The 20,214-nt window shown below is 38.0% G+C and overlaps 1 protein-coding gene across 6 annotated transcripts in view; it reads left to right on the top strand.

The window, feature by feature from the left end:
• GLIS3 (GLIS family zinc finger 3) overlaps positions 1 to 20,214 on the top strand; it is a 545,026-nt gene that overhangs the window by 190,827 nt on the left and 333,985 nt on the right. The window contains exons 2-3 of one of the 6 annotated variants that reach the window (XM_021074396.1): positions 955 to 1,130; positions 1,341 to 1,444. The exons of 4 other annotated variants lie outside the window; for them this stretch is intronic. In XM_021074396.1, coding sequence (XP_020930055.1) covers positions 1,411 to 1,444 — 34 coding nt within the window. In that variant the 5' untranslated portion in view covers positions 955 to 1,130; positions 1,341 to 1,410. Of the gene's footprint in view, positions 1 to 954; positions 1,445 to 20,214 lie in introns of all 6 variants that reach the window. One more of the 6 variants, XM_021074393.1, reaches the window with a different exon arrangement.

The raw sequence follows: 20,214 nt of genomic DNA on the forward strand, positions 1-20,214 counted from the left end.
AGGAATGTTCTCTTCCAGTCCTTTCCCCTTCTACATTCTCTGCAATATCCTGGCAACCCTTTCTTGTATTCTTTCAGGAACAAGAATTCTGCCTTACCAAGTGTTGCCAGGTCACTTCTGCTTGTTCGAAAGTTCTTCCTTTGATTAAGCTTTATCTTACCTTTCTGAGGCTCGCACAGCCTTTATGGCTGAATGGTGTTGGAGGAAGCAGAGCTTTCACCAGCTGCTGAAGTGACAACTAATAGAGGTTTGAAGGGCAGTGGGAAAAAACTGTGTTACTGGTTGGTTGAGTAGGTAGGATATAGGCTTGGGACGGTTTAAAGTTCTGGTTTCCAAGTGTGCAAGACCCATGTAAATTGGGCGCCCCATAAATACTTGTTGAATAGAATTTAATTTTATATGATGATTTTGTTTTCTGGTTCTTTAAAAGAATTTTTTTTGAGAGGCCTGTAGGTAAGAGTTGGGCTTAAGGAGGATTGAGGGTCTTAACCCCAAATGCCCCTGGTTCTGTCTCCTTCCAAAAGGTTCTCCTTTCCTTGGGTCTTCAGCCAGAGCTCCCCCCTGCTGTGGAGGGTGTGAGTTAGTTTAACTAGAAACAGATGATTCTTATGCTTCATTATCAGGCTTCATTACCAGGCCGGATCCTTGTGCCATGGGGACTCCATCCAAACTCTCTTTGACATAATGAAGAACCATTCCATTATTTCAGACTCCTAAAGGCAGAATTTTTCTTCAGAACAAAGACAAATACAGTAAGGCCACAATGCAAAGGAATTCTCTCAGTGCTTAACTGCTAATTGGACAATTTTCTGCAATTATTATTATGCCTGGAAATAATCTCCTTATAGCCTCATTCATTGCTTAAAAACTTTCTTTGAAATGGGAATCTTTAAAAAAATTATGCTGTCAAGTTTGATATGCTGAATTAGTTTTTTTTCCTTTTCCTTAACACAGTGCTTGCTGTTCCTGAGCAGCCTGAACATTGGTTCCATGGCAAATTTACATTTGGCAGATAAATAAGCAAGCACTGGTTCCACTAAAATCTGTGGTTCAGCGGTGGTTCTACTGAAACCCAAGTTTTAAGGAGATTTGAGCAAACTCAAACTGAACCTCTTTTTGCACTATTGAAGGTAAACAATCTCATTTCTCTTTTCTCCTGAAAATTCATACATTTTGTCTGATCTGGGAGAGTGGTGGCTTTTGTATCCTCAAGGCTTGTAGACAGAAGGGAGAGGGAAATCTGTCTGGGGGCCCTTGCAGGTTCAGTTTGTGTCCCTTTTCACTCCTTATCCCCTTCTTTGTGCTTATCCCTTTTCTCCTCTGGCTCTTCATCTCTTCAGGAACCCTTCCGTCCCAGACCCAATGCTCACTGTATAGGAGGAGTCTACCATCTCCCATCTTCATTCTATTATGAAGGCAAAAGACGCTTTTGACTGCTTCAGAGGTATTTGAATAATTACGCATCCTTTATAACTGACAGTCCAGCGAATGTAGTAGGATACAGTAGAAAGTGGGATTGGTTGGGTGCCTTATTACTTGGATTTTTATTCTGACTTTGTAATTAAATAGATGCCTGACCTGGGATAAGTCACCTTATCTCTCTTAAATTTTACCATTTGTTAAATAAGGAGATTGGAAACATGATTTCTATTATTCCTTCTTGACATACAAATCTGTGAATTCAAAGCACAGTGGGAGTATGGATACATCATTTTCTCATGAGAGAAACTCTGAAATTATTTTATCATCTGTTTTGGTTGGAAGGAAGTCTTTTAGATTATGAAAGATGAAAGGTTTTCTGATATGATCTGCAGGTAGGGAGAGAAATGAACACTTATTGAGTATTTGGTTTGTGTCAGGCCAGGTGCTAGATAGTTCATTATATGTTCTCACAAAGCTAAGCTTATCAGGGAGATTTAGTGTAAGTGATTCGGTCAGGTTCACACAGCTACAAAGCCACAGACCAAACCTAGCTTCCTGGGCTATAACTTGGCTCTAGAAGGCACAGACACTTCTCGGTTCCCATGCTACTGACCTTGCCCACCCATACATCCACATTTCTCTCTACCTTATGTTAATATTTTTATTTCTTAGTGAAAGCAGAGTGCAGCCACCTGCCTGGGTAAAGCTGGTCACAGGTTAGACTCTGCTTTTAGGTCAGTACAGTTTTGAAAGAGGAAATTTTAAGGCAGAATTTTAGAAAAGATGTCCCTTAAAGTTTTCATTTATATTGTTTTTAAGGTTGAGATTTCTAGTGGAAAGGGACCCTGTCAAACTGCATGGGAGATTGCTCCTTCGGGACACCACATATTTACCTATTGTTGAACCTGACACTTTGCTTAACTGTCTTTGTGTTCCTCTGTGAGCGCACATGTGTGTGTGTGTGTGTGTGGGCATGCGCATGTCTGCAAGTGCCTGTCATATTCTTACATCTCTAATTATATCCTGATTAATTGTGCACATTTAAGACTATTGAATCAATAGAAAAATCAGTAAATACCTTCTATAGTAAGACCTATGCAGATACTTATTTCCATATTGTGTTCCTAAAATTCACCACATCATCATTATCATTATCTCCTCAGTGTCCCAACGGCCTTTTGATCTTATCTTAACAGACATGTTTTGTGTTGTAATCATCTTGATTTATATTTTACCTTCTCTTTACATGCAAGTTAATCCCTGAATGAGTGAAGGAAAAAATGTTATGTACCAAAATTTTCTGAAAGTGAGAGGAGTTATATAGTGGCCATTTGACTACTACTTTAAAGGTTAAAATAGTGTCATCTGTTTATACTTGCATGTATGACACAATTTATCGCACCTACAGAGAATAAATTAAGGTATTCCTCATGACTGTTGCTTATATATGGCAACCAAGATGTTAGAGCCTGTGGGTGAGTGTTGCAGCTTTGGGAGAGAAGAATCAGTTTCAAATTGTGCTATCTTCTTCCTGTTTAGTATCTGTCTAGTTGTATGGAGGGTAGTGGTCAAGGATGTATGAACTCATGGATATCTGTGTGTGTATTTGGAGTGGGACTACCTGAGTTTTCTTAATCTTAGGTTGTCTTCTCTGTGAAATGGGATGATAATACTCAGGGTTGTTGTATGACCTGAATGGTAAATTTGCTTTAGAGCCAGACATCCTTCTCCAGTACCAAGTAAATCTTTCACTGTAGCTCTCATTTTACTTTTATCATATAGATGTATTATTATTAATACTAGTAGTGGTGGTGGTGGTAGCAGCAGCTATAAAATTATAAATTCTTGGGAGTCCCTGTCCTGGCTCAGTGGAAACAAATCTGACTAGCATCCATGAGGATGCAGATTTGATCCTTGGCCTTGCTCAGTGGGCTAAGGATCCGGCGTTGCTATGAGCTGTGGTGTAGGTTGCAGACACAGCTCGGATCTGGCATGGCTGTGGCTGTGGCGTAGGCTGCCCTACCCTGGGAACCTCCATATGCAGTGGGTGTGGCCCTAAAAAGACAAGAGAATAAAAATTAAAAAATATAAGTATAAATTCTTGGTGAGGAATTATGATCACCATGTTGATATGTAAGTAACCTCTACATCTCCTTTATGGTACTTATGAATAGCTAAAAAGAGGGAGAGGAGACAGAGGTTTGTTGTATCCCTGTATCCATGGAGAACTTCACAGAAAAGATGACAAGTCGAACAGTTTGGAAAGGGCTGCATCTATGGGGAGAACTGTGTGTGTAATGGGGTGTAGAGTCTGCCTGAAGGAATGAGTCTGCCACCCCCCCCAGCCATCTCCCTTTATTTTAAATAATAAAATACTTTTCTCTTTTTATCCCCTACCCTAACCTATTCAATGTTAAAATTAAACTATGGACATTTTACCTGTCCATGGACATTTAGTGAGTGTCTGCCCTGAGCAGGATGCTGAGGTCCAGTACTCTGGGGTGAGGGGTTGGGGGTGAAGGTAGATAAGGTAAATTCTCTATCTTAATAGTCCTGCCAGTAATAAGGGAGAAAGAGAGAAATGGAGGAAGATAGTACAGTTAATATATAAGGTAGAAGTGGTAAGTAACACAAAAGATTCAAAGATAACATTAGCTGGAATTTTAGAAGAGGGATAAAGTCCCTTAAACTTGGGATAGGAGGCAGGAATCTGGAAAGTTTGTTTCAAGGAGGAGATAGCATATGGGGTGATCTTTAATGATGGGAGTTGGGGGTTATGGGGATATAAGAAGTGGTAGGCAGGGATTCTGGGCTGCCTGGAATGGAGTATGTGTGAAGGAACTGGGGCCACCTGTGAGTGCAACAAGGAAACTGATATAGCCAGATCTTATCCAGGATCTGATATAATTAGTAAGAGTTTTCCTAAGCCTATTTTGGCTATAATAAGACAGAGGAGGGGGTTGAGAACTAAAGTATTTTCAGTATTCAAAGTTAAATGTTAACTCCTTTGTATGGTTAACAGCTAACTTACTCTTTCCTATACAAAAAAAAAAAAGGGGGGGGAGAAAGCACAATGCATTAACCAACTATTTTTTTTAATTGCAGTTTACTTATGTGGTTGCTTATTTTCAAGGTAATACATATATAGTGATTATTAAAGATGTGTGCAAACTGGAACAACAGACTGCAGACGTACCTTCCGTGAGTTCCCTGTATAGCTTCCGCAGAGTTCTCAGGGAGTTAGCTATTTTCAAACACATTCCTGGTTTAGCCATTAGAAAATTATGGGTTTTATTTGTATAAACTCAGCAGCTAAAATAGCACTTCCAGAAAGGTGGGTGAGCTCATCACCGTCTGAACCAGGCAAGTTAATGACCTGCCCAGTATTGTTCTCACAGGCCAGTACTGGCTGACTTCACCAGCAGTTCCACTTCAAGAGAGACATTGTTTCTTAGGCTGCATTTGTCAGATGCTTTCCTCCTCACAGCAGCCCTTGCAGAAAGTCCTAGCAGCCCTGAATGTACAAGCCACGTGCATACTTTGTGAAACCGAAGAGCAGATAGCCCTGGAAATGTATGCAAAGTACTCTCTCCTCAGCTGTTTGAGGCCCCCAACCAAGAAAAAATGTAAACACCTTTATCCCCATACATTTTACACAAACTGCCTATGGAAGCTCCCCAGTGGGAGGGCTTATTCCTAACACTCTTAAATGTCAGTGACCAAGTGGCCTGGGAACATGAATAACTTAAGCATGAGGTGCTTTTACTGGTGATTCTCATCACTTTTCAGGAAGAATAATGATAAAGTGTGGAATGAAGGTACTCAGAGGAAGTGGATTAGGGATTGTCACATTTCTTTGCTGTAAGAAATGAAAATATACATAATGTTGAACTTTAAGAACTTAGGATATTGGAGTTCCCACTGTGGCTCACCAGGTTAAGACCCTGACAGTCTCCATGAGGATGGGGGTTCCATCTCTGGCCTTGCTCACTAGGTTAAAGATCCGGTGTTGCCACAAACTGCAGTGTAGGTCGCAGATGCAGCTAAAATCTAGCACTGCTGTGCTGTGGTGTCGTCCTGCACCTGCAGCTCTGATTTTATCCTTAGCCTAGGAACTTCCATATGCCATAGGTGTGGCCCTAAAAAAGAAACATAAAACAAAACAAAAACACCTAAGGATATTACCTGTGTAGCATTCATTTTCGTGAAGGAATGAATGTCTGGAAGAGATTAATTTCAATGGGCTTAAAATTTTTAAACATCAAGTGCTAGGACAGGGTGGCTAGGAAAATAAGAGGCATAGTGGGGAAACACTTTTGTTAGTGAATGTGTTTGACTCTTAAGTTACTATTGTACGCACAGTCAAAATGAAGAAGAGCAATGTAGTTTTAGAAAGTCAAACTGAATGTTCTTCAGAATGAGTACCAAATAGAATCCTGGCATATTGTTCCTGGCCTCTTTTAAATAAGTAGTTTTTGCATTATCCTTCCTTCCACTATGTTTATCTAGAGAACCTTTTAATTTTTACTACTAGGCTAATCCCTTTATTAAAGACATAAGACCTTCCATGTGTAGGTAGAAGAGGTATTTGAGGTGAACTTTCTTCAGGGTTCTGTCCTTACTGGAGTGAAAACCTAAATCACTGTTGAATGGATTGAAATTGCAGATGCTAATTTAGAAATCCGTTTTCCAGATTCAGGTGACTCTGATAAGACTTTTATTCTTTTCAATCTTATGTATTCATGTGTGCATTCTTGGGAAGATTGCTGCTGGGTAGTGTTGCATGTCAGGGATGAGGGAAGTTTAGTTATTAACCCCACATAGAGGGTAATGGGGGGCAGTAGGCAGACTGTGGAATGAGGAAAGGGCCAGGCTGAAACATTTCCAAAAGGTATTTTTGTTGTTTATAGTTGTTAATTATTAATATTAATTATTAATGAGCAGTAGTTTTGAGTTACATGCCACACATTGTTTAGGAATAAATTGTCACATTTCTTATCTGTAACTATGGTAGATACTAAACTGTTTCAAATAATCAATATTTATTAATTTAGTAAGATTTCCTCCTTTCCTTCAACATTAAAGATCAAAATTCATGAATTTCCAGCTCATGAAGAGTTTTTGTCAAAGTGTACTTTTCCCTCAGCTCTGGTAGGCTTTGAGCACTAAATAAATATATTAGAAACTTTATTTAACCAATTAGATCAATAATTAGAAAGTATCTTTAGGATAAACTACATATTTCATGAAAGACACGTAGATAATAAAAAAGGTTTTGTAGGTTAAAATTGCCAAATTAGTTGTATTGTGCTTTGTCTCAAATATCTGAACCTTTTCACATGTATACTCTGTGATCATCATAGTTTCTTAGAAATTAGCTTTTTAGGTGTTTCCAGATTTTGTAGTTTACCATATGGATTTAAATTAAGTATATTCTGCTCAAATTCCAATGGATATGTATAGGATTGAAGGTAGTAGCTCTAGGAGTCAGAACTGGCTGATGCTGAGTGTATGTGTGTGTGTGGTGTGGTTGGGGATAGAAGAGGGAGGAGAGAGAAGAGAGGTTGAGATGGAAGTCTCTCTGACAGAAAGGGAATTGATGTGACTTGGAGACCCTGCTCTCACAGTCAGGCTGTAAAAGTCAATATTTATGTTTCTTAGGCATTATGGGCTTTTTGAATTTTATTAGATTCATTTTAGCCTCAGTCTTAAGGACTGTGTGTTGGGTTTACTATGGCCTTTACTCATTCTGATCATTTGAGTCTATTATATGATATCACAGCAATCACAGCACTGGCAACCCAAAGAATCATTTGGCTGAGAAAATGGCATACACAGTTTAACCATCTCTAGGATTTGCCTAGAGGTGATTTGTACTGGTGTATTTTCCCAGTGTGGAGAGATTGTAATAGTGGCCTGAAAACTCTACCTAAGGTGGAATAAATTGTCTGATACTAGATCAATTCATACTCTCTGTCATTTGAAAGACTTGCCCACTGACCTCATACATTGCTTGGTGTTTGATCTCTATGAGGGATTGGCTCACTACTTTCCACAGCCTCAATATAAGATCCCAGATATTCTGGAGGAATCTAGGAAAGTCTGTCTTACCTTTATGAAGGTTATAACCACTTAAACCTAGCTTTTCATGGGCTAACTTCATTTGGGGGAGAAAAATTCTGCATTTGTGAAAAATGAAAGACTCTTGCCTTTTTAAAGGGAGCCGATAGCTATTGGTTTCTCCAGAGAGGATTACTGGTGAAGACAGTTATGAAGAGAACAAGTAGCTCTTTAAAATGAACAATGTGTTCTTGCTTGAATATTTCCCAGAATAATTCTAAAGAAATATAGTACAGGTAAGTTTTGTTATATTCTCATTGTGCATTATGTTTGCAAGAAAAAATAGGATTAGAATCATAGAGGGGGAAAAGCTTTTTTGTACCAGTGGCTTATATTTTATATGTCATGAATTCTAACCATTTATAAAATTATCTGGTTTCTTGCCCCTACTCATGGTTGATTTTTCTTCTTCTTTTTCCATCTAGAGACCTTTGAATTATTTTTATTCATAAGTGAAAAATGTATTACAGCTTTATTTCCTTTTATTAATAGTTCCTTCTTGCCCTTAACCACATCTCTGACTTTTTGGCATGTAAAGTCCAATGAGCTCATGCTTAATCATGTATAAACAACCACCTAATTATATGGTTTTAAATTTTCATCTGACCGACTAAACAAAAATGACACAGAAAAGAGAAACCTGACAACCTCCCTGTCTTTGGATACCTGGCTTGTCTCTCCCTCACTCTCTCTTTATACATTTAGTAAAATGCATGTTAAAACTTATCAAAAAAATCAGTTTACATTTGCCAAGTTTCTGAGGTAAAATTGTTCTTTTCAAGGCTACGTGTCAAAAAACAAGTAGGTTAAGCTGAATTATATGTCTTCTTTACACATTTTTTTTTTTTTTTGGCCTCCATTCTTTCCTCTGAAGGGAGGTGTTACTAGAATTCCTTGTGTTGCTGGTGTCAGATCACAGAACAACCGATATTCTTGTGGCAAGATTTCTCAATCTTCATCCCCTTATGGTCTCCTTTAAGATACAATAACAAGGATCCCAGTTGTCATATCTTCTCACCCTCCCCTAGACCACTATGATTGACACATTTTTGAGAGAAGATGGTGGGAAAATCTTTCCAAACAAAGGTGCTCACTGTGTTTAAAGAGGAAGCAAGAAGTTGTTCATTCCTTTTTTTTTTTTTCCTATTTACTAGGTACTAGAATTAGAACATGGAAAAAAAATCTCTTCCTGAACTTTGAGATGGTTATACTATATATAATATGGTATGCTTGAAAGCAGAAGACCAAAGAAAAGATAACTACCTTTATTATTTTTTTTCTGTATATTTTACTAGATTAGTATCTGAGAGAGTAGGTTTGGTAATCTAGTATTTAATAGTTAAAATAGAGAATAAAGGAGAGGGATGCCTGTGGAAATTGGCAAAAGTGATTTATTTTCTCTCTAATCTTTCAGCATTAAAACATAACTTGATTTCTCAAAGTACAATGACTCTGCAACATGTATATTTTAAGTGCTAAAATTTATCTAGTTTTATCAAACCTAAGTAGGTTTGTTCAGAAGCAAAATTCTCCATTTTGAGAGTTTAGAGTTAGAATGATCTCACCAAGATGATTGCCTAAACAATATTCTTTATTGAAAAAAATATTGTAGTGATGCCTTTGTAATTTTTCTGCTCATTGTAAGTAGCTAATATTACCCAATGATTTATCAGTATTTATTGTAATATTTTATTCCAAACTATAGATTCTCGTCAAGGTTCATAATCCTCCCATTGTGCAAGAACCTCTGCTGTTCTTTGTTATTTTTGTGTTATGGATGTTTAGAACAAAGAGAAAACAAATTCTGGCAGGTTTATAATTTGGCTCACATGGAGCAGTCAAAAGAGGAGGTACTCACCAAATCAAGGCCCTTTACTTAATTGACCTTTAAAGAACTGGGAAAATTTTTTTTTTTTTTTTTTGGTCTTTTCTAGGACTGCACCTGCGGCATATGGAGGTTCCCAGGCTAGGGGTCGAATCGGAGCTGTAGCCGCTGGCCTACGCCACAGCCACAGCAACTCAGGATCTGAGCTGCGTCTGCGACCTGCACCACAGCTCACGGCAATGACGGATCCTTAACCCACTGAGCAAGGCCAGGGTTCGAACCTGCATTCTCATGGTTGTTAGTTGGGTTTGTTAACTGCTGAGCCACGATGGCAACTCCTGGGGAGGAATTTTCTTTCTTTCCTTCCCATTTACTTTGAAAGCCATAGGAGTTTTTTATGTTACTTATAATTTGTTATGAATTCTCTTATAAAAATTTATAAATTATTCAGTAACTAAGTTTTAAAATTAATTAGCATCCAACTTTTTAGTCACATATATTTTTAGCTTTAATATTCAAATTCAGATAATTACTACTACTCCTTAAAAAGTATTGCTTTAGGAAGAATATAAGCACACTTAAAAATTTTTTTGGGGGAAGTTCCTGTCGTGGTTCAGTGGTTAACGAGTCTGACTAGGAGCCATGAGGTTGCAGGTTTGATCCCTGGCCTTGCTCAGTGGGTTAAGCATCCGGCATTGCCATGAGCTGTGGTTTAGGTTTCAACACGGCTTGGATCATGCTTTGCTGTGGCTGTGGCATAGGCCGGCGGCAGCTACAGATCCAATTGGACCTCTAGCCTGGGAACCTCCATATACTGCAGGTGCAGCCCTAGAAAAGACCAAAAAAAAAATTTTTTTTTTGAATTAAAGATTCTTTAAATTCTATCATAGTGCTTTATAGTTTTCAAAAGTTTCATACATATGATTTCATATAATGTCATAATAACCTTTCTTTTTTCCTCTACATGTATATTTTTCTCCCTCCTTCCCTCTCCCACTGTCAACCACTAGTTTGTTCTCTATTTTGTAAGTGTGCTTCTTTTTTATTTTATTCACTAGTTTGTTGTATTTTTAGATTCCACATATAAATGATATGACACAGTATTTGTCTTCCTCAGTCTGAGTTATTTAGAACAATGCTCTCCAGATCCACCCATGTTGCTGTAAATTGTCATTTTTTATGTATATACACACATGCACTACATCCTCTTTATCCATTCTTTTGTATGTGGACACTTAGATTGCCTTGGCAGTTTTAAATAGTGCTGCTGTGAATACTGGGGTGCATGTATCTTTTCAAATTATTGTTTTTGTTTGATTCAGATACATGCCCAAGAGTGCAATTGCTGCGGCATATCGTAGGTTTTTTTTATAATAGTTTTAATTAATTAATTAATTAATTAAATTATTGTCTTTTTGCTATTTCTTCGGCCACTCCCGCAGCATATGGAGATTCCCAGGCGAGGGGCCGAGTCAGAGCTGTAACCACCGGCCTATGCCAGAGCCACAGCAACTCGGGATCCGAACTGCGTCTGCAACCTACACCACAGCTCATGGCAACGCTGGATTGTTAACCCACTGAGCAAGGGCAGGGACTGAACCCGCAACCTCATGATTCCTAGTCGGATTCATTAACCACTGTGCCACGACGGGAACTTCATATCGTAGTTCTGTTTTTAACTTTTTGAGAAGCTTCCATACTGGTTTTCACAGTGGCTGTATCAATTTACATCCCTATCAACAGTGTAGGAGGGTTTCCTTTTTTCTATGTCTTCTCCAACATTTGTTATTTGTGTTCTTTTTAATGACAGTCATTCTGACAGGTTTGAGATTATGTCTCATTGTGGTTTGATTTGCATTTCCCTGATAATTAGTGATATTGAGCATCTTTTCATACGCTTGTGCCTATCTGCATTTCCCCTTTGGAAAAATGTCTATTCAGTTCTTTGACCCATTTTTAAGCAGGTAGTTTGTTTTTTTGATGTTGAGTTGAATGAGATGTTTAAATATCTTGGATATTAATACCTTATCAGTCATATAATATGTAAATATTTTCTTCCATTCAGTAGATTATCTTTTTGTTTTCTTGATGGTTTCCTTTGCTATATATTTTATTATATTTTATTTTATTTTTACTTTTGTTTTCTTTAGGAAATGGGTCAAAACAATCATAAGCACTACTTTTAATTTAGATTTTTTTTATGTTGGCATCAATTTGTATTCTGATTGCTTTTTCATTTTGATGAGAAAGAATTTGGGTTGGAAATGATGTTCTTCCTTGTTTGACCTTATTTTGTTATTCTTTGATGAGTTATTGTTGATATAGTGTCTGAATTAGGATCTGTAGGGTGTAGAGGTAAAACAGTCACATTTGCTTTAATGCTAACTCCCCTTATTGTATTTATATATATGTATAAATTATTCTAGTTCTCTTATAATTTCCAAAATGGTATTTAATGAAAGAAGCACAAGGAAATTTAGGCCTTAGCCACATTGTCTGTATGTTGAGATTTGTGATGTTGGAATTTTTAAAAATATTTTGGTAGTTTGGTTAATGTTATATAATTTATACAATGACAAGTTGCAAGTTGCTTAAGCCAAAGTGTAGCTATTTCAGCCTTATTCTCACTTCCATTTTAATTGAATCTCTAGTGGATATGACCTACTCTGTGAAGTCATATATAAATGGAAAGGTCCTTTAATTTATTTCTTAAATTAAAAACAAATCAGACTCTATTACCTTGAAATTTAATCTCAGAACCAGAGAGACAAGATCCCAAGATTTTTGTACAGAGCAAAATATTCCAGGAGCTTTTCTGGTTCTTGGTCCAGGTTGCTACTGAGATACCTCCTGACCAAGGCCAATGTTCTCTAGAAGTCTGCTGCTTGTGGATTGCTTAGGCACAGAAAGCTTTCCTAGAGCTGGGGATCAGGGAGCCCAGGACCTAGAGGCTGTCCTTTATGCATTTGCCATGAAACCATGTTCTCTACCCCCACTGTCTTCTCTGAGAGCTGCCTCACCACTTGGGGGACTGACAAACTGCTGTTCTTCCCAGACTTCAGGCAGTCTTCTTTCTCCTGGATTCTTCTTCAGAGGCAGTCAGAGCACCTGAGTAATCTTAGTGGATTTAGGGTTCCCTATAGGAGTATAAGAGGGGACAAAATCTAGTAGTGTCTACTTTTAGCCCCTGAGACAAAGGGGGAACAACATACAAATAGTAGGTCAATAAATTTTCTTGCATATACCTGGGATGCTAAGTGGGCTTTGGAGCAGAGTCAAGAATCTATAGCCTAGAGGCCAAAGATATCTGATTAATGAGACAACTGAACAACCCTGCTGGTCTTTTGAATGCAGGAAGCTGGGTAATTTCTGGTTCTTAGAAATATGGGTGATTTAATTTTTATTATAAGAGAATGTAATATCCATATTGGGTCTGATGCTTCTGGGCATCCCATCTGAACCTGCAAGTCTTTGTAGCATGTGTAACAGAAAAAAATTATGATACAGTATATGTTTTTTTGGACAGTTCTGAGAAATTACTGTTTGAAGGAAAACAAAGGTAGCCTATCAGCTTTTGGTGATAACTGTATAAGCTGTGCCTTTTAGATATTAAGAAATTATCTCTATTATGAAAGATCAAATGAGATTTTCCCTTAAAACCAGCTCTTATGTCCTGGAAGAAAAAAAAAAAGGTCTATTGATTAATTTTCTTTCTTTTTTTTCCTTTTTTTTTTGGCTTTTTAGGGCCACACCTGCGGCATATGGAAGTTGCCAGGCTAGAAGTCAAATTGGAGCTACAGCTGCCAACCACAGCCACAGCCACAGCAACGTGGGATCCAATCTGTATCTGCAACCTACACCATACCTCATGGCAACGCTGGATCCCCAACCCACTGAGCAAGGCCAGGGATTGAACTTGCATCCTTATGAATACTGGTCAGATTTGTTTCCACTGAGCCACGATAGGGACTCCTCCACTGATTTATTTTCAGTGGCTTAGACTATACTCTCTTCATGTCAAGTTGTGTGTGGTGTGTGTGTGTGTGTGTGTGTGTGTGTGTGTATTGAGAGTAAGGAGAGAGGCAGCACACTAGTGATATTTCCGGAAACTGAGAGGCAAGGACATAATCAACAACTGTATTCACCAGGGATCTCTGTTTTTCTTCTATATCACAAATCATATTTAAGAGGGAACTTCTCAACTTTATTTGTAGGTTTGAACTATATTTGCCTTAAAAGTAATATTCTTCATTCATTCATCCAACAAATATTTGTTGAGCACCAACTTTCTGACAGGGGGATCCCAGGCATTGCTCCACACAATGAGGGGTCTTGCCAGTAGGCAGCTTTGCCATTTCTCTTCTAGTCTCTGCTTTTGTTTGGCCTAGGGAGGAAAAACAGCTAATGGAAACATGATCTTCATTTATGGAGAAGGGTTTGGAATCTAGTGCTTCTCACAGGCCCTTCAACAACCCTCTTATTTGTTTTCTTTGTAAGATAATTTAGGGTTACTCTGTTCCCTGTATTTGCCTCTACCAACCGTGGTCCAGGCCTTGTCATATCGATGCATCCTGAGGTCCTAGCAACATGGGCTCCTTGCCCTGCTTATTTATGTGCTGAAATAGTGAGATTGTCTTCTTTATAGCCCTTCATCACATCACACCCGTGCTTAAAAAACTCCTATAGTTCTTTCAGAGGTCCTGGCCTTAGAGGGCCTATATAGTCTGATAATGCTTTAATAATAACATGAACACCTGACTTATAGAGTACTCACTGTGTGATGGACACTATTCTAAGAGCTTATATATACTGACTTATTAGTTCTCCAAACAGCCTTATGAAGGTAGGCAGAATTATCACCCCCATTTTCCAGGTGAGGAAACAGAGACATAGGGAGTTTAAGGAACTTGTCCATGGTTGCACAGCTGGTAAATGAAGCCATTTTGCCTCTAGCATCTTCATTCTTTATTCACTTCTCCATGCTGCCTCCATACCACTTTCCTAGCACATTCTCCTCACTTCACCTGGGCAACCACACACATACTCATCAGAATGCCAATTTATTTTGCTTCCTCTGTTTGTTGTGTCCATTTTTCAAATGGTAGAAGAGGGTGAGTAATAGGGACCTGAGGTCTGATGTGAAAGCAGGCTGGAGAGGAAGATTCCAGAACAAACCCTTCCTTATCCTTTCCTCCTCCCTCTCGGGTGCTAGGGGCAAAGGAAAAACCACTGCTTGCCCATTACCTGTCTACTCTCCTCCTCACTCCCGGCAGAGTGGCCGATGTGTCTTCTGGTGTCATAGTGTCTGTCTCCTGTACCCATTACAACATCTTCCCTCCTAACAATTTCCCTTCTCAGACCAGTTGGTCATATCCCTAACCCCCTCAGCATCTTCTCTGTACATTGTTGAAGATCCAGGCTCACTTCAGGTTCCATTCTTGAGCAATAAAGTGGAAACAATAATAACAACAAAAAAACCCATTCTTTGTACTGCCACCCTCTCCCCTCAGCCCTTTAAAATGCTCAGATCAATTTTCACCTCCTCCACCAAGCCTCCTTCAGTTTATACAAATCTTGTTTGATCTGTTTCTTTACTCTGCATTACGGCAACTCAGTTTAAGGTTGGGTGTTTCCTCCTGTCAGGATGACTGTCATCAAAAAGAATACGAATAACAAATGTTGGTGAGTATATAAGGAAAAGGGAACCCTTCTATACTCTTGTTGGGGAAGTAAATTGGTGCAGCCCTTGTGGGAAACAGTATGGAAGTTTCTCAAAAAAACTAAAATTAGAACAACCAATAATTCCATTCCTGGGCGGAAAAAACAAAAACCATTCATTGGGTAAGATATATGCACCTCAATGTTCACAGCAGCATTATTTAAAATTGCCAAGGTATGAAATGTCTACATCAGATGCATGGGTAAAGAAGATATGGAGTGCACACGCGCACACACCCCCACGTGCACACACACACACACAATGGAATACTACTCAGCCATAAATAAGAATGAAATTTTGCCATTTGTAGTAACATTAATGGACTTGGAGGACATTATGGCAAGTGAAATAAATCTGACAGACAAATATGTGATATCACTTATATGTAGAGTCTAAAAATACAACAAACTAGTGAATAAAACAGAAAAGAAGCAGATTCACAGATATAGAACACAAATTAGTGGTTGCCAGTGGGGAAAGGGAAGGGTAGAGGGACATTGTAAGGCTAGGGGAATAAAATTATGGGATTATATGAAATCATGTATGTGAAACTTTTGAAAATTGTAAGGTACTGTAGATGTTAAAGAGTCTTTCATTCAATTAAAAAAATTGGGTGTTTCCTAATTGTTTCATGTTGTTGATAAAAACTCTTTCCATATGTTCAGAAGCTCTTTGGGGGAAAATCCAGTGGCCTAGGACTCCAGTATTATGGCACAGCACCAAGCCCACACATGGTGTTTAGTAAATATCACCTGTCAGTGGTCTTTGGGAAACTGAGGTAGTTCACTCACATTATATATACTTTCTTTTTTCCTTTCATCCTTTCTTATGTTTATGGAAGTCCTCTCTTTATAGAGTAAGTGTAATTTCACCTTGAATTCATATATTTTCACAGATTAATCCTATGGATTAATCATGGTGTAAACCTACTAAATTAGATTGTAAGTAAGAATTGTTTAACTCATCTGTGTATCCATACTCCCTAGAGTGTATACTATGGCACAGAGTAGGAGCACAATAAATGAATATCTGATCAGTGAGCAATGAATTACTAAACTATCCCCATATTGGTATTTCAGTTTTTCAGAGTAATAATTTGCTTATTTAGCAAATATAATCTATTCTCTTTCCATGGAAATATTAGAAAATTTGCCGAGGGAAAATCAGTAAAGTGTGCTTACATTTCCTCTTTGGTTTTCTAGGCTAATTGTTGGTGAACTTTATTTAACACTCTTGCTATACTAAGAGTCTCTATGGAGCAAAGCAGCTTTCAGTTAACTTGGCAAATCATTATAAGAGAGAACAGAAGGGTCAGCATAAGCACTCTCTACTAATTAGTTGATAATTGATGTACAATAGCTGACTGATGGGACTTCAGAATATAAACTCCAGGAATGCTATTTAATAATCTCTACATATTTATGAGGTGCATTGGAGTTGTGTGTTCTTAATAACATTTTATCAGGAGTGCCCAGTGGTGGGGAGCAAGGTTGAGACTTCATGTCCAGAAATCCAGGGCAGTGAGTGGTACAGAAAGGAATATGATATTTTTTAATCTCTCAGTATAAATACAATCCTATCTAATGCAGGGATAAAATGAAATGAGTAATGCTGATGATTCCATACTTTGTGGCCAACATTCCTGAATATTGACTAAGGTCAGAAGAGTGTTGGTGTGAAAGTTATATTCTTTGTGGGATAAACTTGGTAACTTCAAGCTGCACTCCCAAGGAGGCAAAGTGGTGGAAGATCAGTGATTCATGGGAATCTTCATTAATCTGGATTTAGATTTAATCTATTTATTATATGAGATGGAATAATTAATTTCAAGTTGGAGTTAAAAATATAGCCTTTATATGACCTCCTCCTCCTCCTTTTAAAACTTGATCTCCTTAATCTTTATCAACCAATTATATAATCAGCAGTCTTATCCTAACTTGCTTCCCTAACTGTTGCCTAATGCTGTCATTTACCACAATATGGGCTTTTCCTCCTTGTTTGTCCAGCTTCTTCTTCCTTTTTTTTTTTTTTTTTTTTTTTTTTTTTTTTTGTTTGTTTTTTAGTGCAGCATTTGTGGCTTGTGGAAGTTTCCAGGCTAGGGTTCAAATTGGAGCTGCAGCTGCTGGCCTACACCACAGCCACAGCAACACAGGATCCAGACCTTGTCTGTGACCTATACCACAGCTCATGGAAACACTGAATCCTTAACCCACTGAGTGAGGCCAGGGATCGAACCTGTGTCCTCATGGAAACTAGTGTAGTTCATTACCACTGAGCCATAATGGGAGCTTCCTCTTTGTCCAGCCTCTGGTTTGTGTGTTCCTTCAGCCTTTCTCCCCATCTCCACCAGATTAATCTTGGGTGAACTTGGCTTTAAGTGGGGTGCACCACTACCTACACATAGGGTCCCAGATGCATGCCAGCAGGCCAGCACCAGCATCATCTGGTTTAGTTGGTTGGAGGTGAAGCCTATGAATTTACTTTTTTTTTTTTTTTTTTTGCTGAAAGATTTTTTTTTTTTTTTGTCTTTTTTGTCTTTTTAGGGCCGCACTTGTGGCACATGGAGGTTCCCAGGCTAGGGGTCAAATCGGAGCTGTCTGTAGCTGCCGGCCACAGCCACAGCCACAGCAACACAGGATCCAAGCTGTGTCTGCGATCTACACCACAGCTCATGGCAATGCGAGGCCAGGGATCAAACCTGAATCGTCATGGATACTAGTGGAGTTCTCTAACCACTGGGCCATGACAGGAACTCCTATATTGGACTTTTTAATCCTCAGAATAATTCACTGGAGTAAGTCCTAATATTAACCCCATTTTAATGGACACTCAGGACACTGAGGCACAGAAACTTGAGTAACTTTCCCAAGGTCACATGGTCATTCAGTGGTGGCACTAGGCTGCAAATCCATGCTTTTAACTGTTGTGGTGTGTGCTGTTACTTGTCACTTCTTTTCTTTCTGATTTTTCACTTTTCCATCAACCTTCAGTGCCCTGGTGTACATTTACTGTTCCATTCTTGAAGATCCACCTCAACAAGAGTCTCAAAACCTTTCCTTGAAATTCTTTATCCTGATTGGAAAACAACTGCTCTAAAGGGTATTATTATCTAGATAATTAGTAAAATTTGAATGTAAGTGGTGTATTACTTACTAGTACTGTATCATTTTTAAATATCTTGAATTTGATAATTGTGTTATGGTTATGTGTTTAGGCATGAAGGAAATAAAATCTATGTCTTATTCTTAAATAGTTTAATAAATTAGTGATAATAAAAACAATAATAAGCTTATATATAATGAGATTGGTAGATGCATAGATCAACAGATGGAATTGATCAATTGATAAATAATATCAAGATAATTATGTATTTTCTTACAACTATCCTGTAGATTTGAAATGTTTTAAAGTGAAAGATTGGAAAGAAAACCCTGCTCCTTAGAGTTGATAAAGCATATAATAACATATACTAACCCTTTTAATCCTCATAACAACTGTATGGGTTAGGTACTATTACCGTCCTCATTTTAGGTATAGGACACAGAGGCACAGAGAATTTTAAGGACCTTGTTCAGTGTCACACAGCCAGTGGGTGGGGGAGACAGAACTCAAATCCTAATATATATTATTTCTGTTTCCAGAACACCCTGCATAAACATGTGTTAGGTTGAACCATATAGAAATTGCTCTTATTTGATCATGTTTGACCTATAACAAAAGACATTTCATATGACCCAACCTATGAGCAGGTATATCTTTTATAAAGTAGTGGCTTTGATATGTATCTCCATGGGAAGATTGTGGGCTCTGTGGGAATAGGACTCTGTCTATCTTGATCACCATTGTCTCCAGGGACTGCCTAGTTCATGATTGGCATTTGATTAGATGAATGAACAATAAAAACTAAGCAAAACAAACAAAAAAAACACCTTTGATTACTTGTCCCTACCCCATCCCACATATCCCATATATATATATATATATATATATATATATATATATATATATAATTTCAGTTCACCCCCATCTTTGTCATTTTTAGAGGAACCAGTGGATAAACATAAATTGTTCTGAAGGATGCAGCCTAGCAGAGATAATTGCAACATAATCAACTATTTGACTTCAAGAAAACTCTTTTAACTAATGAAGATGTTAATTAAAAACATGCCCATGCTAAGATGACCTCTCAGAAAATGTAAAATGTTTGCGCTGGCCACCAGTATGCAGTGATTCTGGCTAGAATGTATGTGGTACTCAGAATGCCATCCACTCAAATCCTTATTTGAGCAGTAAACACATTTCTGAAAAACATTGTGCAGTCTCTAAAAATAAGCGGAATTTCAAAATGAAAACCAGCACATAAGTAGTTGGCACATCTGGTAGTCAGGAAAGTTGTACGGTTTGTTTTCAGAGAATGACAAGCCAAGGAACATTCAAACTTGGCCAATTGAAAACTTTTCTTCTATCTGTGATGACACCTGGTTTTAAAAAAATTTGGCTCTAGGCTCAAAGCAGAAAAAACATTTGAAATGGGTAGAGAATTAAATAGTATAATTTACTTGTATCTTGTTTTACGCAGGGAATTATAAAGAACTATTTTCTTCAAGAAAGAGAATGTAGCAAAAAAAAAAGCAATGACAAGCATGAATAATAATAACAATAGCAACAAAAACTGCAAGTAACATTGATTAGGTACCTACTATGTTCTATGCAATGTGTGGAGTCCTTTGCATATGTAATTAATACTAGATGCAAAAGAACCATATAAGGTGGTGTTATTTTTATTCCTATTTTATGGATGAGAAGACATAGACATAAACATAAGGTAGGCAAATGATTAAGTAATTTACCTATGTTACACAACCAGCCAGGGTTGGAGGTTCCCAAGCTGGCTTTCTCCGGAGCCCACAATACAATGCACTGACTGCACAATTCTGAACAGTGTGGCGGTGTTCAGTCTGTCTGGCATTATGAAAAAAAATTGGTGTTAGGTGGTTGTATTGAGCAAGTAGTTCTCGGTCAAACTATTATTTGCTTCCACTTGTAAGACTGATGATGCCATTTTCTAGAACATTCTCACAGCTGTACCACAAACATTCCATATTCCCAAGAAATTTACCACTTAGCC

The sequence above is a fragment of the Sus scrofa genome, chromosome 1 (genome assembly GCF_000003025.6).
Source record: "Sus scrofa isolate TJ Tabasco breed Duroc chromosome 1, Sscrofa11.1, whole genome shotgun sequence".
Lineage (NCBI taxonomy): Eukaryota > Metazoa > Chordata > Mammalia > Artiodactyla > Suidae > Sus > Sus scrofa.